The following is a 22057-nucleotide window of genomic DNA, read 5'->3' as shown; positions in this document are numbered from 1 at the left end:
CCGGGGGGAAAAATCAAACAATGGGGCTGAGGCGGTGGCTGAGTAGGGCAAGTGCCAGCCATGTAGGCTTAAGGACCTAAGTTTATATCTCCAGCACCCAGAAAGCCAGGCAAGGTAGCATGATTCTGTAACATCAGCACCAGAGCGGGAGGGATAGGGTAATTGACCAGCCAGTCTAGCCAGCTGGCAAGCTTCAGACTCAATGAGAAATACTGTCTGAAAAAATAATACTGTGGAAAACGTTAGAGGAAGATATCCAGTGTCAATCTCTGGCCTCCACATAGCATTCATGCACATATGCACACATGTACAAATGCACACACACAAATATACATACCCACACACAATACAACACTCAACACACACACACAGACAAATCTTCACTACAAATTCAGTGTGGTGAACTTGAAGTTATGCCACATAACACCAAATAGTTTTTTGGATTTAGGGATTTGGTTCTAGGGTGGTTTTATTGTTTGTTTTTTAAAAGAGGGCATTGTGGAGGACCTTTATTCCTGTGTTTTACACTCTTAAGATCTTTGCATTTTGTACTCATCCAGTATTACCTTCATCATTTGAAAAGGCCATGAAGATTTCTTTTTGTAAAATTATGTGTCTAGAGGTGTATCTGTGTGTGAGTATGTATGTGGGTGTCCTTGGAGGACAGGAAAGATCCTCTGGTTATAAATCAGCTGGTGTGGGTGCTGGGTACCAAAGTGATTCCTCTGAAGAGTAGTGCATGCTGCTAACTGTGGAGCTGTCTCTCCTGCCGCTCCAGAGTTAAAGTACGTCATAACAGCAATCAGAAATTTCCAGACTTAAAATTTTGTCATTGAAGAGTATATGTGCAATTGTGAGTTATGGGGGGAAAAGGTGTGAACTTCTTGAAGAAATGTAACAAATCTTATTTTTTAAAATTCCCATTTCCAGAAACATTATTCCAACATGGACTTAACAATAACTAAGTATGACACGGAAGGCCGTCAACTGAAAAAAACTAAAGTAACTAAAGAAGTAAAGAGAAGATTCCAGATGCACATCCTGTACACACTGGCTAAAGTCTTGCAGCTGTGTCAGATAGAGGATCAACTTTTTTTGAGCTTCCTGACAGCCTGGGTAGCAGGAGTGGGGGAGGGGGAGACAACTGGATCTATCAGCCTGGTGACAGGAAACCAGTGGTTGAGAAGGCACCTGCTGGCTTGGGCATCAGCACCACATTCTGAGACAGTCCTCCAGGACAGTCTAGAAGAAAAACACGTCTTACATCTCCAAACACAAGTATGTTATTGAAACTTGGAGGCCCAGTTTCAAGTACCAAAATTAATAACTGTTAGGACAAAGTGAGTTACTGAAAGCCAGAAAACATGCAAGTGATATAGAAACTAAAATAAAATGTTCTCAACATCATTGCCGGATGAGTTTTCAACCACTGTTTCCTGTATAGAGATGATTTATTGTCATTTGCTTTCCATGATTTACTTTCTTTACAGATCCTGATCTCTTAAATATTAGCAAACATTTTTGCACATGCACACTGAAATCATTATAACCTGACATTTATATATGCCTATAAAACATATTTTGTTCCAACTGTTTTCATTAGAAAAAATGTGGGTTGCTGAACACTGACGCCTACATATTTTATTTTGAAGGGGGGAAAAGGGGCTGAGATATAAAACCCATACATTTGCTCCTAACACCAACTGGGAATTAAAAACCACAATGTAGCCTTGACTTCTACTAAGGCATTGCTCAAGGAGTCTGTGGCTGTTTGCTGGGAAGCCTATTGCTTTTGCAGAAGACATAAGTTTGGTCCCCAGCACCCACATCAGCATCCCACAGTCTCATATTACCTCCAGCTCCAAAGGATCCAATGCTATCTTCTGCCCTCCATAGTCACCCACGTTCATGTACACACACACACACACACACACACACACACAATTTAAAAATAAAATAAAACCAGACATGGTAGTATCCATCTTTAATCCCAGCACTCAGCGGGCAGAGACAGGCAGATCTCTGTAAGTTTGAGATCAGCCTTATCTACACACAAAGTTCCAAGCTAGCCCAGTGTTACAGAGTGATATTTCATCTCAAAATAAATTAAATAAAAGCTTAAAAATAAAAGGTTAGAGAACAGAACCTGGACCTGTAAGGTTGTCACCTCGTACTTGTGCACAGATACAAACCCCAGAGAGCCTCTGATTGAAAGGTCAGGGAGCAGTGCGCACACTTACATGGTACCAGGAATCATCAGGAACTATTTGTTCTGGTTCATGGAAAATCAAAGGGGAAAAACTAGCTTAAAATTAACTTGCACTTTGGAAGGCTAAAATCCACATTTATTTCCCGTTTCTTCTTTTCCAAATTATCTCAGCCTACATGCATTGCTCTTCTATCAAATCCCTAGCCAGTCATCTTCATTTCTTACTCAATAAAATAGTGTTTCCCTGTCCTCTTCACTGTGTCCTTAACTGTGGACATCCCACCATAACAAGGATGAAAACTGCTCACATCTGTGGAACACCTGACAGGCACTGTTCCAAGCATTTACCTTCAACCCCATGAAGTTTCATTACCTGCACTAACAGAATGAAGGAACAAAGAACTGCTTAAAGGTCTCATGCTAGTCAAGGCTGAGCAAGGACTAAAATACCAGCAATTTGAACCCAGAAACTATCATGCTTTGTTCTCTTCTGGTTTGGTTTGGTTTGGTTTGGTTTGGTTTGGTTTGTTTGGTGGTTTGGTTTGATTTTTTGGTTTCTTTTGGTGGTTTGGTGTTTTGGTTTGTTTTGGTAGGTTTTGTGGTTTGGTTTGTTTGGTTTGATGGTTTGGTTTGGTTTTTTGGTTTTTTGGTGGTTTAGTTTGGTTTGGTTGGTTTGGTAAGGTCTGGTTTGTTTTGTTTGGTGGTTTGGTTTGGTTGGTGGTTTGTTTTGTTTTGTGGTTTGATTTGGTTTGGCTATTCTCAGCAGCAACTGCATCAGGACTCTCTACAAACTCAGAGTCATCTACAGGGAGAGCCTTAGTTCAAGTCAATGTGCTCTGGAGAGATGTCCTAAGGCCTCTATAACAGCTCAACTCCATGTGTTCCAGAGAGACCTCCTACAGCCTCCAAAATAGTTCTGGAGAGACCTTCTAAGGCCTCTATAACATTTCATTTCACTCCCCTTTTGGAGAATTTCCATGACCAAAAAGTATTCATGTGTAATAAAATGCTAGTATGTATCCCATGTTATGGTTTTTCAAGGAAATATTTCCCCAAGAGTATACCCACAAAATACCACAATACTAGTCATGTAAAATCTTCATGAAGAAATTATTTTATATGTCAGTGTGGTGGTTAAGATGAAAATGTCCCCCATAGATGCATAGGGAGTGAAATTATTGGAAGTGTCGCCTTCTTGATGGAAGTGTTTCACTAGGGGTGGGTTTTGAGGTTTCAGAAGCTCAAGCCAGGCCTAGGGTCTCTGTCTCTCTCTGTCTCCTCTCTCTCTCTCTCTCTCTCTCTCTCTCTCTCTCTGTCTGTCTCTGTCTGTGTCTCTCCTCTCTCTCTCTCTCTCTCTCTCTCTCTCTCTCTCTCTCTCTCTCTCTCTCTCTCTCTCTCTCTCTCTCTCTCTCTGTCTCCCCTGCCTGCAGATCTGGATGTAGAACTCTAGGCTGCTTCTCCATCACCATGTCCACCTGCACACTGCCATGCTTCCCGACAAGGACGATGGGCTAAACCTCTGAACTGTAAGCCAGCTCCAATTAAACATTTTTTCCTTGTAAGATTTGCCATGATCATGGTGTCTCTTCACAGCAATAGAAACCCTAACTTAGACATTCAGTAAAAGTCCTTTTCTGAAAATACTCGGGGATGGGGGTGGGGGGCCCTGCCTTTGATGGAAAGGAACCTCCAAAGACTTCTTGTTACTAAATAGACAATCTGCCATGCCCCGTGGGAATAGTTCTCATATTCAAGATCTCTATCGCAAATAGTTTGTTTTGAAAAACTTCAATACTTGTTATAGTTTTGGATTACCAGTGCTTTAAGGATTTAAAAGAGAGAGATTAATATAGTGGGCTGCTGTGGCCTCTCTGATGTGCTGGGTGTTTGGGGAACACAACTCAACTAAAAACACATTTTTTAAAACACACAGATTTTCATTGATCTCTTTTTTTTTTTTATTCTATGCTATTCTACAAAAGAGAGATTGTTCCCAAAGAACAGGCTTTGATGAGAGTTCACTGGAACTGGCCATCGTCCAAGTTTGGTTAGGATCTGGGATACCCCCCAGATACTCTGTGTGTTTCTGAACTTTACATGTGAGAACATGTCAGTAAAATGGTAAAATATGACTAAGCTATGATTTTCAAGTTTAACCCAAAATTTTGGTTGACATAATTAGCTTAAAATATTAGGAGAAAAGGGATGTTTGAAACTAATTTCAAATAAGTTTGAAACAAGAGAATTTTGGTGAACATAAAACATGGACAAAAGCATGCTCGTTACTGTCACCAGTTACTTCTCAAGGGCATTCTCCAGGAAGCCCCTGCAGTACTGGCAATTCACACCCGGCTACCTGCTTTAAATGGCAATACTGTCTAAACACCCCAGGATGACCAGTAGGTGGCACCACTATCCTGCTCCATCTCCAAAGGTACTTCGTATTGCCTAGAGGGGGCCCAAGGAATCATCAATACCTCAAAACATAGGTACCGCACTTAACATTTAACAAATGAACAAAGACAAAACTTAGAAAACACTTAGAATTCTACCTATAACTACATACAGTAATAAGTCAACAAAGGCTATCTTATGCAACTAATTGTTATGTTTCTTTGTTGGTCTGTGGCAGGGTCTCACCTGTAACCCATTTGGCCTGGAACTCACTGTGTAGCCTCAGCTGGCCCCAAACTCTTAACACTCTTCCTTCTTCAGCCTCCCAAGTGTGGGAACAGTACCTAGCTTTGCCCGTGTGGTAGTCTGAATAAAAATGTTCCCATAGGCTCATGTGTTTGAATAGTTTTTGACAAATTATAGGGCTTTGTTATTTGTTTATTTATTTTCATTTAGAGCTTTTGCTCACAGGACTTTTGAAGTGACCTGACTTCACTTATACACTCAGCCAAAGCTTCTGTACCAGCCAAATTCCACTGTCCCTAGGCAGTGGTACTGTTTGGGTAGTTTAGGGGGTTGGCCTTACTAGGGGAAGTCATGTCTCCAAAGGTGGGTGTTGAGGTTTCCAAGCCACATGCCATTCCCAGTTCACTCTCTCTGCTTCTTGCTTTGGGTTTGAGATATGAGTTCTCAGCCGTTCCTGATGCTCTATCTGCCACCTGCTACCACGATGCCCTGCCATGATGGACTATTATCCCTCAGAAACCATAAGCCCAAATAAATTCTTTCTTTTACAAGTTGCCTGGTCATGGTGTTTCATCACAGTGGTAGAAAAGTAACTGAGACAAGCCAGCTCAACATAGTCTGGGATGTTGACTCTGTCTGAGGAAAAGCATCATTCCAGATCACCGTACAGAACTGAGGTGGCTTCTCAATCTTATTGTCATAGGTGTCTTCAGAAAGGACACAACAGGAATCCTTCCTGCCTCGTCTTATGTAATCTAGTTATCTTAGAATGAAAGCACCACCCACACCCTCTTCAAAATGTCATGCCCATAGGCTTATCTATACTTGCATGCACAATGGGACTCAGCAATGACTCAAGATTCCCCACGCTATGGAATTTGGATGGTACAGGAGCTTTGGCTGAGTGTATAAGTGAAGTCAGGTCGCTTCAAAAGTCCTGTGAGCAAAAGCTCTAAATGAAAATAAATAAACAAATAACAAAGCCCTATAATTTGTCAAAAAAGCTCCCAGGATGTTCAAAGCCAAAGGATCCTGCACACTAGACAGAATGCACATCACTTACTGTCTAACCTAAAGTGTTGAGGATTGTAAGAGATTTTTACAAGTCAGTCCAGCCTATGACAATGCAGCATCTCTAGTTAGCACATTCACCGAGACTTGTGTGATGTCTGAGTCTACTCTGAGCAGTGGGCATTTTATTTACCTGGAACACTGTTGTTGGCTCTGTTTGTGGCTGGCAGGGTTGAGGAGTAGGCAGTTCTGCCCATTCCTTCACTCTCATTTCCAACATATCACAGACTCGGGTGGGTCCCAAAGAACATTTTAAATGCGTTTTCTTTGCCTTGCACTCTGCCTTGGCAGCCTCTTGCTTCATATCATAACCTGCTCCAAAACTCACAGCCCTTTCCCTCTGTAAACTGACAAAGGGTTAACTCAAGTGTTTGGAGAGTGATGGGCTCCTGTGTTCATCTAAAGAGCGATGTTCCAGAACATTCTTCACGACTTGGAGAAAAGAGAAAAAAGGGAAGGCATGGCATGCCTGGCTTTGGTGACTGGACAAATGTTGTCATGTGCTCCTGCTCTGAGCGCCAGCACAGATCCCAGCCACACAGAGAATGTCCCAGTCTACCTGGAAATGGAGGCCACTAAGGCAGAAACACATCCATTAAAACGACAGGTGACTAGAGTAACTTTGTGTGACAAGAAGCAGTGTGCCAGGAATGTACAAGGAGCTCAGCAGGTCTCGGCCCCTTCTTGCCCTTTGCCAGTCACCTCTGGACAGTGCATGGTCCCTGCGATCCTGCCTGGCACACCTATGGTTCCAACTGGCACCACCAAGGCTAAAACTTCTTCAGGAAATTAAGCTCCAGAATCAATCTCTGACATTGGTCACATAAGATCCTTTCCTAGGTGCCAGCCAATAAGAAAAAGACCCAGAGAAGGTGAGAATAATCCAGCAAAAGGATGCTGTGGACACTCAGGTTTCTTCATGGGGACAGAGGAGAGCAGGACTGGTACAACATCTGAACCTCCCCAGCTCTGCTCTGAAGAGAAGCAATCTGTAATTCTCTCCTTTTGGACTAGGTGGTTCTCAATGGATCTTCCTCAGCCTCTCTCTGCCTTCTTTACAATTCTTTCAAGAGGCTTAAAGCCTTATAAGGAAGGAGCAAAGGCAGATACAGAGAGATGGACAAGAGAGGGACAGAGGAGGGAAGAAGGAACAGGAGGAGGGAAGGAGGGACAGAGGTAGGGGAGGAGGGAGCAAGGGAGGGAGGGAGCACTGAGACATGAGTGAAAGTTGGGGAAAGAAAGCATGAGAAGAAAAGAGAGGGAGACTTCTTTTAAGGTAGAACAGCTTCCTTTGCCAGAGTTGGGGCAATGTTCTGCTTTTTTCTGTCAGCAAAATGTAAATGTATACAGAATGTTCCCAAGTGATTCTTTTTAGGTGCTACAAATTATGATCAATTTCCATAAAGTCTAACAAAAAATAGAATATTAATGGGGGATGATAATTTGATCAGGAACTTGAGAAGTATGTGAGCTAATGGGAAGGGAAACCTGCCATCAGTAAATAGAATGAAATGAAAGAAAGGAGCCGCCCCACAAAAGGAGATGACATGTATGTCTGGGTACCAGCTGTGCTGCCAACCCTGTGGCCTTAAGTAGTCACCTCACATTAACCCTAAGTTACCCCACTGAGGATTACTTAAACTCCAAACAAAAATAGCTTATGTGGGAAATGTTTAGCAACTATAAATCCCAACTATCAACCACACGTATCACAATTATTTTCCTAAAAGCTGGACTCCTCGACTCACATCCCCAAGCTACCAAGTGTTTAGCATCATTTTACCGATGTAAAGCAGGCATTACAGAGTTGTGAATTATACTCTGGCTTGAATAAAATACAGAAAAAAATAATTCATTATCCACATCTTTATCTTTGGCTTTTAAATGGAGGGCTTAATCCCCTCACACAACACAGCAAAGCCTGTTACCCTATGAAAGGAAAGCATGAACCCTCAATTTCAGGACTAGTTAAAAGTGATTAAAGTGAAGACACTTTATAATTTCCTGTGTAAGGATGTGCGCCTAAACACAATTAGAGCCTCTGAATAAGAGCAGGTGGGTTAGGCTAATTTATGGAATGCTGTAGAGACAACCCTGGGTAAGAAGCCGTGGAGGAGAAAAGAGGAAGAATGGTCCAGTGTGTGCACAGCAGCTAAGCACTTATGGTTCCTGCAGTGGGTCTCAACAGGAAGGAACAGAGCGGAGCCCTGGCCCCCCGAAGCCCTGCCCCCCCCAGTCCTGCACCCCCCAGCCCTGCCCCCCCCCGAGTCCTGGCCCGGCATTATGGGCATTGTGCATTATGTCTGCTTGGCACAGTAGCCCTTGAAACCATGGTCCAAGCAGCTAGGGCCAGGCTGTGTGCCTCCCCTCAGTTCCCAGCTTAATTTATATGATAATTAGAGTCTGCTGCCAGAAGCAATAGCATCTGCCAAGAGTAAAGTCCTAGTAAAACCAGACCGACGACATGTGCTGCCTGCCACAGACACCATCGGAGTGCTGACTAAGAGCTTTCTTTTATCTCTTTTTGAAGCCAGAAAGTGCTATTCGTGTTATTACTAGCAGGGAATTTTTTTAACAGTCCTCCGCTGACAGCACTGATTTAACACATGCACAAAACAATAGTGCTTGCTTCACGCTACTTAATAAACCTTTGGGCTGAGTGACTTCCAGCTTTCTTGCTGGCTGGATTTTATGGTCTGGTAGCTCCTCAACAGTCTAGTATATAAGCCAGAGAACCAATGTAAAGATGATGTGAAAGAGGCCATGTTTGTGCCCCTGCAGACGAATTTGATGAATGAGGCACACTCCATGACCACAGGCTCAATGAAAGATGCTTTGGCCCGCTTTACCCCCTGAGCTTAAACACAACAATAAGCCTCTGGGGAAGGATCAAGCCAAGTGCCTGGTGCTTGGCCTAGCCCTCCCTACACCTCATTTTCCCAAAACATCTGCCAGACCAAGAGGTAAATATCCTAACCACCTGTTTAAGCTGGAGCTTCTCAGGAAAGGATCGATTCACTTTTCAAACAAGTGAATACCACGGGTAAGCAGCCTGAAATGAAATGACATGTGCAACCAAGAGAGGCACTTTGCCTAAGAGACTCAACTGATCATGTTAAAGGAGGCATAAGCAGCAGTGTTAACAGCACTCTCCCGGAAGGCAGGAGGCGTGGGGGATGGGCAAGTCCCTATGTTCCTCAGGGTCTTGGTATTAGCATCTGCAATGTCAGAAGTAATGATGGCTGTGCCACCTACCTGTGAGGTTGGCATGAAGATAGTATCCCAACTGTGGGAAACATAAAGAATAGATTTGAAACATTCTTACCACACGCAGGGAGACAATAAAGTGAGGTGGTGGCTGTGTTCATTAGCTGGATTTAATCTTCTGTGCACACACACATCAGAACATCGCATTGTGTCAGTGAGGTATACAACTTGTTATTTGCCACATCAATTAAATTTTAAATTTGCAGAAGGATGCACAGTCTGAGAACTATGATGTAATTATAAAAAATAAATAGAATAGTTATACTTTACAAATGGCGTATTTTTTTTCACTCTGATTCAAGGATTTTAGCAAGTAGCCTTCTCCATGTATTATTCCGAACATTCCATTTACTGTGAGTTATCTTTGGAAATTCCACAACCTGGGGTGGTTAAGAATACAGAAATCGAAATGTCAAACTTTAGGAAGTGTGGGATTTGTCTAAAGACTTTAAATGAATGCCTAAAGTCTACCAAACATTATGAAACAAAGTGGTCCAAATTCAGTCTGCAATGGCTGATCAAGTCCCTGCATTTGTGCACACGGCATGCCAAGCTCTGATTAGGCATAAACTCATTTTTAATGACATAAGTCAACCAATGAAAAGTTGAAGACAAATCTAATGTGAGGTAGGTAGAGACTCAGTCACTCACACACATCTGTTTCTTTTTAGCCCATTGTTTGCTGCAAGTTTTATAGTAAGATGCACTGTCAGTATTTATATTTTCCCATCAAACAGAGTCCTAGAAGAGCACAGTCTAGGTCTCTTAGACTGTCATCTTGCTCCTCTGTAGGCACCGTTTCTCTAGCAGTCCTGTGTCCGTGTTTTAACCTCTTCTCCTGAGTGCATGTGGTAGCCATGCCATTTGCAAAGGAGCTCCCTGGCTCTCTGGGGTGAGACCCAGGAGCACTGCTGACCACTGCGCCTTGATCCCCTCTTCCAGCCACTCACTGTGGCTGCCAAGCCCCAGACAAACCCTGTGGCATCTGGTGCCCATATGTTCCCCTTCTGCTGGGTACCTCTGTTCCTCTCAGAATGGCATCTCAACCTCTACCTGCAATGTTTTCTTTCTTGCCTACTACCTTCCATAATTTATCCTTCAAAACCTTCATTACTTTATATATCCATTAGTTACATATTTTGTCTTTTGTCCCCTACTTAATTTTAAATTCTTAAAGGAACAGATTTAGTTTTATCATCTTTTAAAAATTATTTATTCTTATTATTGTGGGGTGTGTCTGTGTCTGTGTGTGTGTCTGTAAGTATGTGTGTATCTGTGTGTATGTGTATCTGTGTGTGTGTGTCTGTGTGTGTATATGTGTGAGTGTGTGTGTGTGTGTCTGTGTGTGTATCTGTGTGTGTGTGTGTCTGTGTGTGTATATGTGTGAGTGTGTGTGTGTGTGTGTGTGTGTGTGTGTAAGCATGCTTATGCCTCAGCACCTGTGTGAAGGTCAAAGAACAAATTTTGAGAGTCAGTTTTCTCCCTCCACTGTGGGCTCCTGGGATTGAATTTAGGTCATCAGGCTTACAAAACTAATGCCTTACCCAATGAGCCTTCTCACTGGCCCTTAATTTTATTACCTTTTATAGTTAATATTACCACACTATTATCATGACAGTGGGTAGCCGTCTCACACGCTATCTCAGTCTCCACAGACCATCAAGAGCACTGTTATCCAACCTTTGCTTGAGCAACTTGCTGAGAACATTTTCTGAAGGATGAGTTTAGGTCATGTTGGTTGTATACAATTTCATAAAATGTAAAAATTAAATGAACAAAAATAGAAATGGTGCAACTGCTACTTCTCAATTATATTTAAGTACTAAAAGCTGACTCAATCAATAAAAAAATAGATTTTTCTGTTTCTACTTGTCATTGCTTATCTGAACCTTAGATCCTAAGAAAGGCAGCAAAGAAGAGATCAGCTGTAATCCTCAAAATGCCAAGTACTTTAGTGAGGATGTAATTAGCTGAGGATTCCTTGAAACACAGTATAGAGGTGGTACAGGGCTCACACATAAAAGAAAATAAATACTTTTAATGGATCATTTCAAGAAATGAAAAACAAGTTGCAACAGCTAAATATGATTCTCACCAATGACTCCATTGTATAATAAGGTAGAAAACAACATCTTGCAAAACTTATTATCAGAGAACAATAATCAGAATTATCATTTTGAAAAAAGGCTAAATGTGAAACGTGTACATCAGGAAATATACGTTCTACTTAAGAAAGACAGACAGATTTTTGAAAAACCCCTTGATAAATAATGTTCCAAGATAGAAACTACTAATAAATATTTGAAAACACATTCAAATTCTCTAGAATCCAAAATGTAAATTAAGGCATGACACCACCTTGAAACTGCCAGATTGAAAAAATAAAATGAATGCTACCACTGCAGGCACAGATATAGCTCTCTAGACACTGTTAGTGAGACTACAGATTAAAAAGCTCCCTGGAGGCCAATTTGGTACAACATTACCAAACCCTTTACCTGTCTACTCCAAGCAATTCCACTTAAGAATATATCCTGACAATAAAGGCTATAATTCCAGCACTTGGGAGGCTGAGGCAAGAAAAGCAGCATTTCAAGCAATCTGAGCTACATAGTAAGACTCTGGGTCAAAAAAAAACTAAAGGCTGGGATGTTAACTAGGTGATAGATACAAGGTTTATCTCTAGTACCAATAATTATAATAATATATCCCAAGAAAATAATTATATAAATATGTGCTCATCCTATCATAACTTATAACAACAAAAACATTGAACATAACAAGATATGAACCAAGTAGAATCATTTGACAGTCATATAACAGCATAGTATTAAATCATCCATTGTCTGCTTTTAAATATTTTATTTTTACTTTATATTTGTATGTATGCCTTGGGGATTGCACATGTGTGCAAGTGCTCTTAAATGCCAGAGGTGTTGTATCCCCTGGAGCCAGAGTTACACATGGTTATAAGCTGCCCTACATGAGTACTCAGAACCCAGCTCTGCATCTTATTAAATCCAAGAGTGAGACTATAAAATACATGCAAGAATACAACCTAGGCTTTAAAAAAATAATAAGAAACACCAAAGAAGAGAATGAAGTAAAAGAGGAACAGAGGAAAGGAAATAGTAAAGGGTGTGTATGTCTGTGTGTGTGTGTGTGTGTGTGTGTGTGTGTGTGTGACTGTGTCTGTATACATGTCTGTCTGTGTATGTATCTGTTGGTGTGTTCATATGTGTGTGTATCTGTGTGTGTGTCTGTGTGTGTATGAGTCTGTGTGTATGTGTCTGTGTGTGTCTATGTTTGTGTGTGTGTATGTGTGATGTGTGTCTGTCTGTACATGTGTGTCTGTGTGTATACATATGTGTATATCTGTGTATGTGTTGTATGTGTGAGTATATATGTATGTGTGTGTCTGCGTGTGTACATATGTGTGTCTCTGTGCATGTGCATATGTGTATATATGTGTCTTGTGTGTCTCTGTGTGTATTGTTGTGTGCCTGTCATGTGTGTGTCTGTGTCTGTCTCTGTCTCTGTCTGTGTCTGTGTTGTATGGCGGGGGGATGAGTTTGGGGGGCACTTGTATTTTTCTAAGTTGCCAAGTTCGCTAAACCATCATTTTTACTCTGCAGATAAATCTGAATGGTGACTATAATTACATAAGTATTGACAACTGGAGAGAAATCTCTCAATAAATTTGCCTTCTTTACTTTCTGAAATGGTTATCTGCTATTTCAAGTTAGACAAAAGGGAATTTCTGTTTCTATTACAAAGTGAATCTAGTTATAAAGAGAAAGAAGAAGAAACGGAAGAGTGTGAAGGAGGAAGGGAGGGAGGGAGAGGAAGGATGAAAGAGGGGAATGGGGGGGAGGAGGAAGGGAAGGGAGGCCCAAGAGCAAGGACGGGGCAGGCAGGGAGAGACAGAGGGGCAAAGCCTCTGCATACCCAGAAACCCTTTCAAATGTTCAGTGCTTCTGTGTGAGGAGCCTAAAACAGCATCCCACAGAGTTGATGCTGGAATCAAGTGCTAGCACCCTCCTGAATACTTGATGTATCCCATGATCTGGGATGAATAACAGTCACATTATCAGACCACACCCAAGAAATGATGCTGAGATGCTCTGGCCTCGGGAGGTGAACAGAGATCCAAATGACATGGAGCCAGCAGCTCTAACATGAAGGAGCACAGCCTGCTCTTCAACTCCAGATTCATCTTTTGTCTCCTAGCTTAAGGAAGGGAAAAGCCTGTAACAGCACAATGGTAAAAGTAAATAAAGAAAAGAAAAACAAGTAGACAGATCCCCATCCTGCTAGACAGACGTTGTGTTGTGAGTAACTCTAAAAGGGTTTGTTCTCCCTACCTCTTCATGTACCGTAAAGGTAAAATCAAGAGCATCCTTTCTTCTCCAAGACTACACACGAGGGTCCAGTGATGCCAAATTTCAATTGTCATCCTTACCCATCAGTATCAAGATCTATATAAACATTACCACAGAACTTTTTCTTCATGTTAGAGCCATCTAGAAATTTACTGAGGCCTATTCTGTAGCATTAGAAAACTAGAATTTTGATGAAAATGCTTTTGAGAGGGATAACTCATTGTTCATGAACACTGCCTATGTCATTTTGTTCTCTGGAGCCATGACAATCACTATCCAAGTGTGCCTGTGCACTTGTACCAGGCTAGTCCAGACCACGATGTGCTGTGAAGCTCACATGCTACATTTCAGAGACAATGCAAAATAGACATAAGACATTTACATATTTGGGGTATGTTGTGCTAAATATGATTTCAATAGTTTCTTTCTACCTTCTTAACTATTGGGAGATTTCAAACGATGCAGTGTTATTCCATTTGTGGGGGGATGGTATTGATCTAGGACTAGTTACTTTGCCATGTCAGGATTCTTAGTGGTGTCCCTCACACTCTACAGTCTCACCCTAGTTCCTAGATAACAAGTCTTCATCAGTGGCATCTTCAGGGGGGTCTATAAAACTGTCATCAGTTACCTATTTTCCACCAAGGGACTCTGGTTGCCATAAAGTTCCAGCTCGACTGTGATCAGTCATCAGTGTCCATGGTCTTTTTTTAGTATATGTGCTGCCGAAGTGTGCACACTCCATGGTCTTTTATCCCTCATGCTTTTTGTTCATGGTCTTTTATGCCACATATGCTTGAGTGACAGAGAGGACTGATGACTGAATGTGTATCTTTCCATTTGGGGTCCAAACTCCATTATCAGAGGGTAAACACACTGAAGTGCCTCCTTAACCATCCCTTGTGAAACTCTGGAACTCCCTCTGTCCCTAGCAGGAAATGCTCATCATCCTGCATCTGCCCAGAGGTGAACTCTCGATCTGTTACCATGGTTTCCAGAAAAGAAACAGCAAACCAAAGTTGTTTGTTTGTTTGTTTTCTATTTGAAGAAATGAGCTCAAGGTACAGGGAGAAGGTGAGGCGGTGGCTTCACGACATCCCCACTGCCCCAAGCTTGTCCTCATCTGTATCACTTCTGTGGTTTCAGGATGCCTCCAAACAGTCCGGGCAATATCCTCAAAGGCCAACCACAACAAAAAGGGAAGCAACAGAGACACATGTCAGCCAAGTTCTTTTCATATGAGAAAACTTCTGCTTTTGTCGTATTATACAGAACTGCCTCTCGTGCCATCCCCATTTACAAGGCATAGTGAGGTGCTTTCCCTAGGAATGTGACTGCTTCAGAATTTTGGCAAGAGGAGGGTACGGTAATGGATTAGGGTGGGAGGCTGCAGGTATCTACTGTAACCGTATCTTTACCAATACGCTTGCACATCTTTAAGAGAGAGAGGTGTTAAGTGTCAAGAGAGAAAGAAGTTACAGAAGATTCCAGCAGAATCCACAGTATTAGTGTTGGACACAGAACAAGGAAAATGGAAGCTTTGACAACATAATATATATGAACTCTTCCGTTTTATTAAACAACCATGTGTTTAAATAGTCCTTCAAGTAGCTTTCCACATGTATCTTTGTTGATAGTAAAAACACAGTCAACCAGCCAATAATATTCGCTGAAAGTTCAGCTCAGATCTTATCAACCAACTGCCCTGAAAATTTCACTGGCCATTCACGGGCTGCTATTTAATATGGCTCAATTGTACTGATACAATTTTATTCCCCTTTATTTACTTCTATCCAACAGGACAAGCGCATACCCAAAAACACTACAGTTTTGTTCCAAGGCATTTGCAAACTTCTAAACTCTGTCCCTGATCTCTGTAATGTCAAATCTACTAGAGCTGACCAGAGGTGATGCTGCAACAAGAACCACTGTGTTTGCCACCCAGAGGCAAGCGCTACTCCAGAGGTCTTTTCCTTTAATGGATACTGAAATGTGGTTTTTCAGATCACACAAGTATGGAGGCACAGCCAAGGTAGGTAGGGAATAAGCATACTGCCCAGGTGCCAATGATATGCCCTCAGCTTGGGAAACATTCTAAGTGACTCATGTCCAAAACAAGCCTATTCACAGTTTCACCTCAGCAAAACTCAGGTTTCTAAAACCTGTGAATCTCTGTGTCACTGGGCAGAAAGTCCAAACTTCACATGGTTAGTCCACAAGTGCTACTGATCTTCCATTCTCTGAGGTGGCCCAAGCTGGCCCTTCCCAACAGCACAGTCTTTCTTGCTCCTGCTCTCATTTGAGCCAAATGAAACCCTACTTGAAGGGTCAATGTGAGCTTCAGCTTCCACAAGCCTTCCCAGACCTCTCTGCTGCAATTATTCTCCATTTTGATATTCCCTGTTTGAGACGAATTAAACACTCTTTTTGCTGTGTCTATTGGTGTTTCTTTCATCCTTTACATTACCACAAGTCCCATCCTTTTTCCCAAGATCAAAAGTTTGAGTCTATACCTCACTTTCCATTTTGAGGTTCACACATAGAAAATATGCTGAAATCTGATTGTATTTAATTAACTCTGAACTTTTTCTATTATTGAAGAAGTAAAAGTAATATAAGACCAGTCATGAACCATGACTCCAAAATAGTAACAGCTCAATGTTTCAATTCTGAAGCCCTGACAAATATCTAAAGGGCTGCCCTTTGCCTTGGGAAAGAAAGGCTGGTCCCTAGGCTATACAAAGTGTTAGTGGTCCCCTGTGCAGCCCAAGCATCCCTGCAAAAACTCAGCAACAGAATCCAAGAAGACAGGAAGGCTTATCCATCTGGAGAGGGTGAAGAGATGTTCTAAACCAAAAATAGGAGTCAGGATATTTGTGCCACTACCAGGCGAGTTCACATTTTAAATGCAGCTTTAAGCAGGAAGGGTAACAGCCATTTCTGTGGCTGGTGAGCAAAGTTCCCAGAGTTCTCTTGGGAAACTGAGGCTGTGCTGGGAAATCAGCATCTGCTTATGATTCCATTATGGATGTAGCTTTTGCCCAGAATCATCTTATAACTAGCAGGTATAACATGCATAAAACTACAGACAGGAGTACTGGTTTCTATTGGGTTAAATTACACAAAATTGCCAATACACATTACTTTTGACGTATGGAAAGAGCAATCACATATTACTTAAAATAATTTTTTAAACTCTAGTATTTCAAATTGTTTTAAATTATATCACAGATTTTTTTATTTGTAACAAGAAAATACAACTAATCCTTGGAAGCAATGAGAAGTGTGTTGTGAACTTAAAATATAAAAGACAAAATGGAGAGATATTTCTAAAACTCATATTTTACAAAGAACTTATACCTGATATAAATAAATAAAAATCACCAATAAGCAAACGAACATCCCAACTTGAAAATGGGAAGGATATCTGGACAGACAACTCACCAAAGAGCATATGCATGTGATAAAGACACAAACAAATAGGGACTCCACCACACTTGTCATTGCAAGCTAAAGCAGCAATACTTTATACCTACTAGAATGGCCACAATTCTAAACAAGGACAACACACCAGAGACTGACAAAGGTGGAAATACAAACTCTTATTCTTGATTGGTAGGAATGATTACAGCCACTGTAGAAGACGGCTTGGCAAATTTACACAAAGGTGATGTATGCTTACCATAAAATTTATCAAGTGTTTTTCCAGATATGTAGCCAAGTAAACTGAAAACACGTTGACACAGAAACCTGCACAGAAGTGTTTACAGAAGATTTAAAGCTGCCAAAACGTGGACACCATCAAGATGTATAGCAGGTAAACAAAGAACATGGCACGTTAGACTGTATCTTAGTGATAACGCGTGAAAGAACATGGGAGAATCTTCAATAGATAGGAGTAAGTGACGGAACAAATCTGCAGATTTCACACACTATATTTGTTTCTGTGTGCCATACTGGAAAAGGCAAAATGAGCCAATACGAAGAGCAGAATTGCCTAGAGCTCATGGGAGGGAAAGTAAGGATGAGTAAATGGAAAACTGATATATTAAGCAGTGAAAGCATTATCCTGAGTATGCTGCAATAATATACATATGTATTATGTGAACACCTGTTATCTACCATTTCTGGAAAGCTCCAGAACAATGCTTCTCTGATTGGGTTGAAAATACTGATAGTGTTCTCTCAAGAACAACACAAAACTTTAGAAAAGCCACAGAAACAGGTAGGTGACAGGTATAGCACCAAAACTCTGTAAAAGATCAAAGCCCAACCCCAAGCATGTCCTTCTCTTCATGCTTGTGTTTGTGTAAGCACTTCTGGAACCATGTCAAATCTTCTTTTGACACAGTCCAGAGCTCCTTTTACTTCCTTAAACACATTAAATGGAGTGGTGTTATGTTCTGAAGTAGGACATTCCAAACTTTGCTCTCTGTGTGGAAGTGTTAACTCTTGCTCATGGTCAGTTATTGCCTTCCCTTGGCAGGGAAGGGAAGCAGGTAGCTCTTTATTGTGGATTCATGCTACTTCAGCTTCACTTGTGGGAATTAATGTCTGGATTTAAATTTCATTCTCTCTTTTCTTCTACCAGAAGTGAAGCTCCCCCCATCTAAGACCTAGAACTATAAGCAGTGTGGATAAAAACTCAAAACCAAGACTCTACTTAGAAATTCTCAGGAGATTTGTCTTTATCCCAATCCACCCACAACCTAAGCAGAGAAATATGTGCCCCACCCACCCACACTTCAATTCCCTCTCCCAGACCCAGGTTTTTCCTAGTTCCTAGCCTTTTGCTGTGTGGTGTACCAACTCAGAAGGAGAGTTCTGGTTGACCTGAACCCTGCCTTGGGCTTCACTTCCTGAAACCTTATACATACACATCCTGTTAAAACTCACTCCTCAGGTCTTTGGAGGTTAATGCTAATACAGAGACAATGCTGTTCCAGGGGTCACTTACCTCCACCTCAGTTCATCTTGTCTTACCAGTTCTGTCCTCCCAGGAGCTCCATTACTTTTCTGCCAGCTCAGCCATGCTCTAAAAACCACATGGGACTGGAGAGATGGCTCGGTGGTTAAGAGCACCGACTGCTCCTCAAGAAAACCCAGGTTTGATTTCCAGCACCCATACGTGGACTTAACCATTTGTAACTCCACTCCCAGGGGATCTGACATTCTCTGGCCTCTGCAGACACCAGGCACACACACAATGCACACACATGCAGGCAAACACTCATACACGTTAAATAAATAAATTTTTCTGAGAAGTCATTAGAATCGATGGATAAATTCAGTATGTTTGAAGGATACAAACAAACAGCAGCACTTTCATGTACTAACAGTGAACTCGTTGAAAAAAAAAGAAATCAAGAATTACAGTGTCTACCAAATGCAATGTTTAGAAATAAATTTAACCAAGGAAGTCAAAGTTTGTATGATTACAGTTACAAAATTCTGATGAAAGAAATTATAGAAGATATATAAGATAGATACATGTCCAATGCTCATGGATCAGAAGTACTAGTATAGTTAACTCAGCTGTGCTGACCAAATGGATCTGAAATTCAATGAATTTCCCATTAAGATACCTGCATCCTGCACAGAAATAAAAGAAATCCCTAAAATTCATATGAAACTATAAAAGCTTGGAACAGCCAAGGCAACCCTGCTCCCACCCTACCAAATGCTAAAGGCATCACTGTGCTTGGTATCAAAACATACTACAAAGCTACTGTAACCAAAACAGCATGTTACTGGTAAATAAATCACAAATCAATGAAACAGAATACAAAAACCCCAAAACTATTCCTCATACATTTAACCAGGTGATTCTTCTTTACATTGTGTCAAGAGCTTACACTGGAGAGAAGTCTTTTAAATGAATGCAGCAGGTAAGACTGAATACACATATGCAAAACAGTGACATTATATTTCCTGTCTCTCACCACACAAAAAATACCAACTCAAAATTTACCAAAGACCTGATTTTTAAACTCTGAAATTGCTACAAGAAAACACAGGAGGAAGCCTTGAAGGCATTGGTATAGGCAAAGAATCTGGGGGATAGCCCCCTGAAAGTAGTCAACAGAAGTAAAAATGAAGAGCTCACCAAATAAGTTTCTGTACAGGAAAAGGTAACACGGTTATGACTTGAGCTTCTGGATGGGAGATGATATATGTAAAGTGTCCATTCAATGAGGACTTCCTGTCCAGAGTATACAAGGCTATGTTTGATGTCTGAATGGACTTTCATCAAATGAAGACATACAAATAGCCGGGAAGTGCTTGAAAAAAAAATTCTCTCCCCATCACTAACCACCAAAACCATAGCATCACTCATCCCAGTAGAATGGCTATCAGCAAAACCTCTGAAAATAGTAAAGTTTGGTGCAGAGTCAAAGAAAAAAGGAACTCTTTTATTCATTATTGATTGAACAAAAACTAGTGAAATTATAGAAAACAGTACAGAAACAACTGGTAGTACAGACATTCCACCAACAAGTTTATGCCCCAAGGCAATGAAGTCATTGTACCAAAGAGATGCTGGCAGCCCTCCACACCACCATTCTGCACCAGTCATGATAGCCAAGTCCGGAATCTGCCAGGCTGTCCACCAATGAATAAATGGGCCAGGAAAATATACTGTGTATGCACAGTGGAATGTTATTCCGTCTTAGAAAAATAAATGAAGTTCTGCCGTTTTCAGCACCACAGATGGAACAGGAGGCCACGGTGTTAAGGGAAATAAGCCAGGCCCAGAAAGAAAAATATGGTTCTCACTCGTGGAAACTAAAATGTTGATCTGGAAAAGTGAGGTAAAATGGTGGTCACTAGAGACTGGGAAGGGTGTAGAGGAAAGAGAACACAAGGAAGTTAAATAAGAGTACAGAAACACAGAAGGAGAAACTCATGGTAATTTCCTATAGCATGTAGGATAATTGTTGCTTAAGATAATTTATGATCTATTTCAAATATTACAAGAGACCAAAGTCCCCAGTATGTAGGCATTATTGACATTCGAGAGGCTGGGAGTGTCCATTACCATGATGAAGCTATGTATCAAATTGTCATACCTACCACATAAAAATTTATGCTTATGTCTTAACAAAAATAGTCAATTTTAAATTACTTTTAAAAATATATCTTGTGCACCTTGTTTGGGTCTCTTTGAGTTTCCTCACACATGTAGTTTGTCATGCAAGTAAAACTAGACCTGTCATACCCAGAGGTTGGCACAGAGTCTGGCTGCATGGCCATATTTGTCTCTAAATGTGAAACCTTATCTAATTAATAAATTCCAAGCAATATCTTCAGGTTGTTCCTTCTTTTTCCAGCCTTCTGCCATACCCAGGAAAACATTTGCCCCCTATACCTCCTCAGGAGCATGGTCCACCCAGCTCCCATGGGCTGCTCTAATCTCATCTCAATGAACTCCCAGATTAAGTAACACTGACGTTTGCATTTCTATTACATTTCTGCCCTGCAGACACAGATCTCCTTTTATTATTAATGTGTTTTTTTAAGTTGACTTACTTTTAAAGCCAATACACAATGTTGATCAAGAATCAGAATTGAATTTTCACTTTTATTTATTTTTGTATGTTTATGTGAGTGTGTATGGGTGTATACCATGGCTCACATGTGGAGAGCAGAGAACAACCTCCTGAAGTAGGTTCTCTCTCTCCAACTCAGATCACCAACCCTGGCAGCAGACACCCTGACCACTGGGCCACCTTGCCAGTCCTGGAAGACTTTTTTTAAATTTTCAGGTAGAATTTTAAGGACCAGGGAGAGAGCTCAGTGGGTGAAATACTTGCCGTGCAAGCATGAGGACCTAAGTTGAATTCCCAGAACCAATATAAAAAAGCCAGGCATGGTGGCACAGATCACATGAGGTGGTCACAAATCCCACAAAGAAAATGGCTGTCCCACAGAGAAGTAATTAATAGTTGTATTTATTGAGAAGTTCACAGACTAAGGAAGCACAAGAACTGAGGGTTGGCCTGAGCCTACTGTTAACTACTTGTGGACTTTTGAAAAATCATTTATCTGTTCAGTACTTTGGTTTCTGTTCTACAGAACTGGTCTGTGTCACAATTAAGCTTTCTTGCTCTACAACCGATTTTCTAGTGTTCAACAACTGGAGGTATATCCCCCAAGCCATTCTCTGGGCAAACAAAATCCCCCTGGTCTTTGGACCGGGCTCCATATATTCATATAGCAACCTAAATGACAAGCATGTGTCAAAATAAGAGTAAGAACACAAGGATTGACAGCCCTTTGTGAACCGCATTCTTATCCTCAACGCTCAGCAACGGGGCTTAGAGAGCTAAGCACCCTGATGCAATAATAACTCAGTTCACCAAACAAGGCCAAACTGTAGTTTCCAGGAAACAGAAGCAGGAAGGAATGTGTGAACATGTAGGAGCAACGATGAAAAAAAAAAAAAAAAAAACAACAACAAAAAAAAAAAAACCAGATGAGACACAAT

At 41.2% G+C, this 22057-nt stretch overlaps 1 protein-coding gene across 6 annotated transcripts in view; it reads right to left on the bottom strand.

Annotated features, from left to right (window-relative positions):
- The window catches only part of Fsip1 (fibrous sheath interacting protein 1), a 147430-nt gene that overhangs the window by 86556 nt on the left and 38817 nt on the right, over positions 1 to 22057 (bottom strand). The window contains exon 11 of one of the 6 annotated variants that reach the window (XM_035446116.1): positions 9280 to 9567. The exons of the other annotated variants lie outside the window; for them this stretch is intronic. Within the exon in view, the coding sequence (XP_035302007.1) occupies positions 9475 to 9567 (93 nt within the window). The 3' untranslated portion in view covers positions 9280 to 9474. Of the gene's footprint in view, positions 1 to 9279; positions 9568 to 22057 lie in introns of those variants that run through there. 6 annotated transcript variants of the gene reach the window in all.

The sequence above is a fragment of the Cricetulus griseus genome, chromosome 6, assembly GCF_003668045.3.
Source record: "Cricetulus griseus strain 17A/GY chromosome 6, alternate assembly CriGri-PICRH-1.0, whole genome shotgun sequence".
Classification (NCBI taxonomy): Eukaryota; Metazoa; Chordata; class Mammalia; order Rodentia; family Cricetidae; genus Cricetulus; species Cricetulus griseus.
The sequence above is the reverse complement of the archived record's forward strand: the minus strand, read 5'-3'. Positions and strand labels throughout refer to the sequence as shown.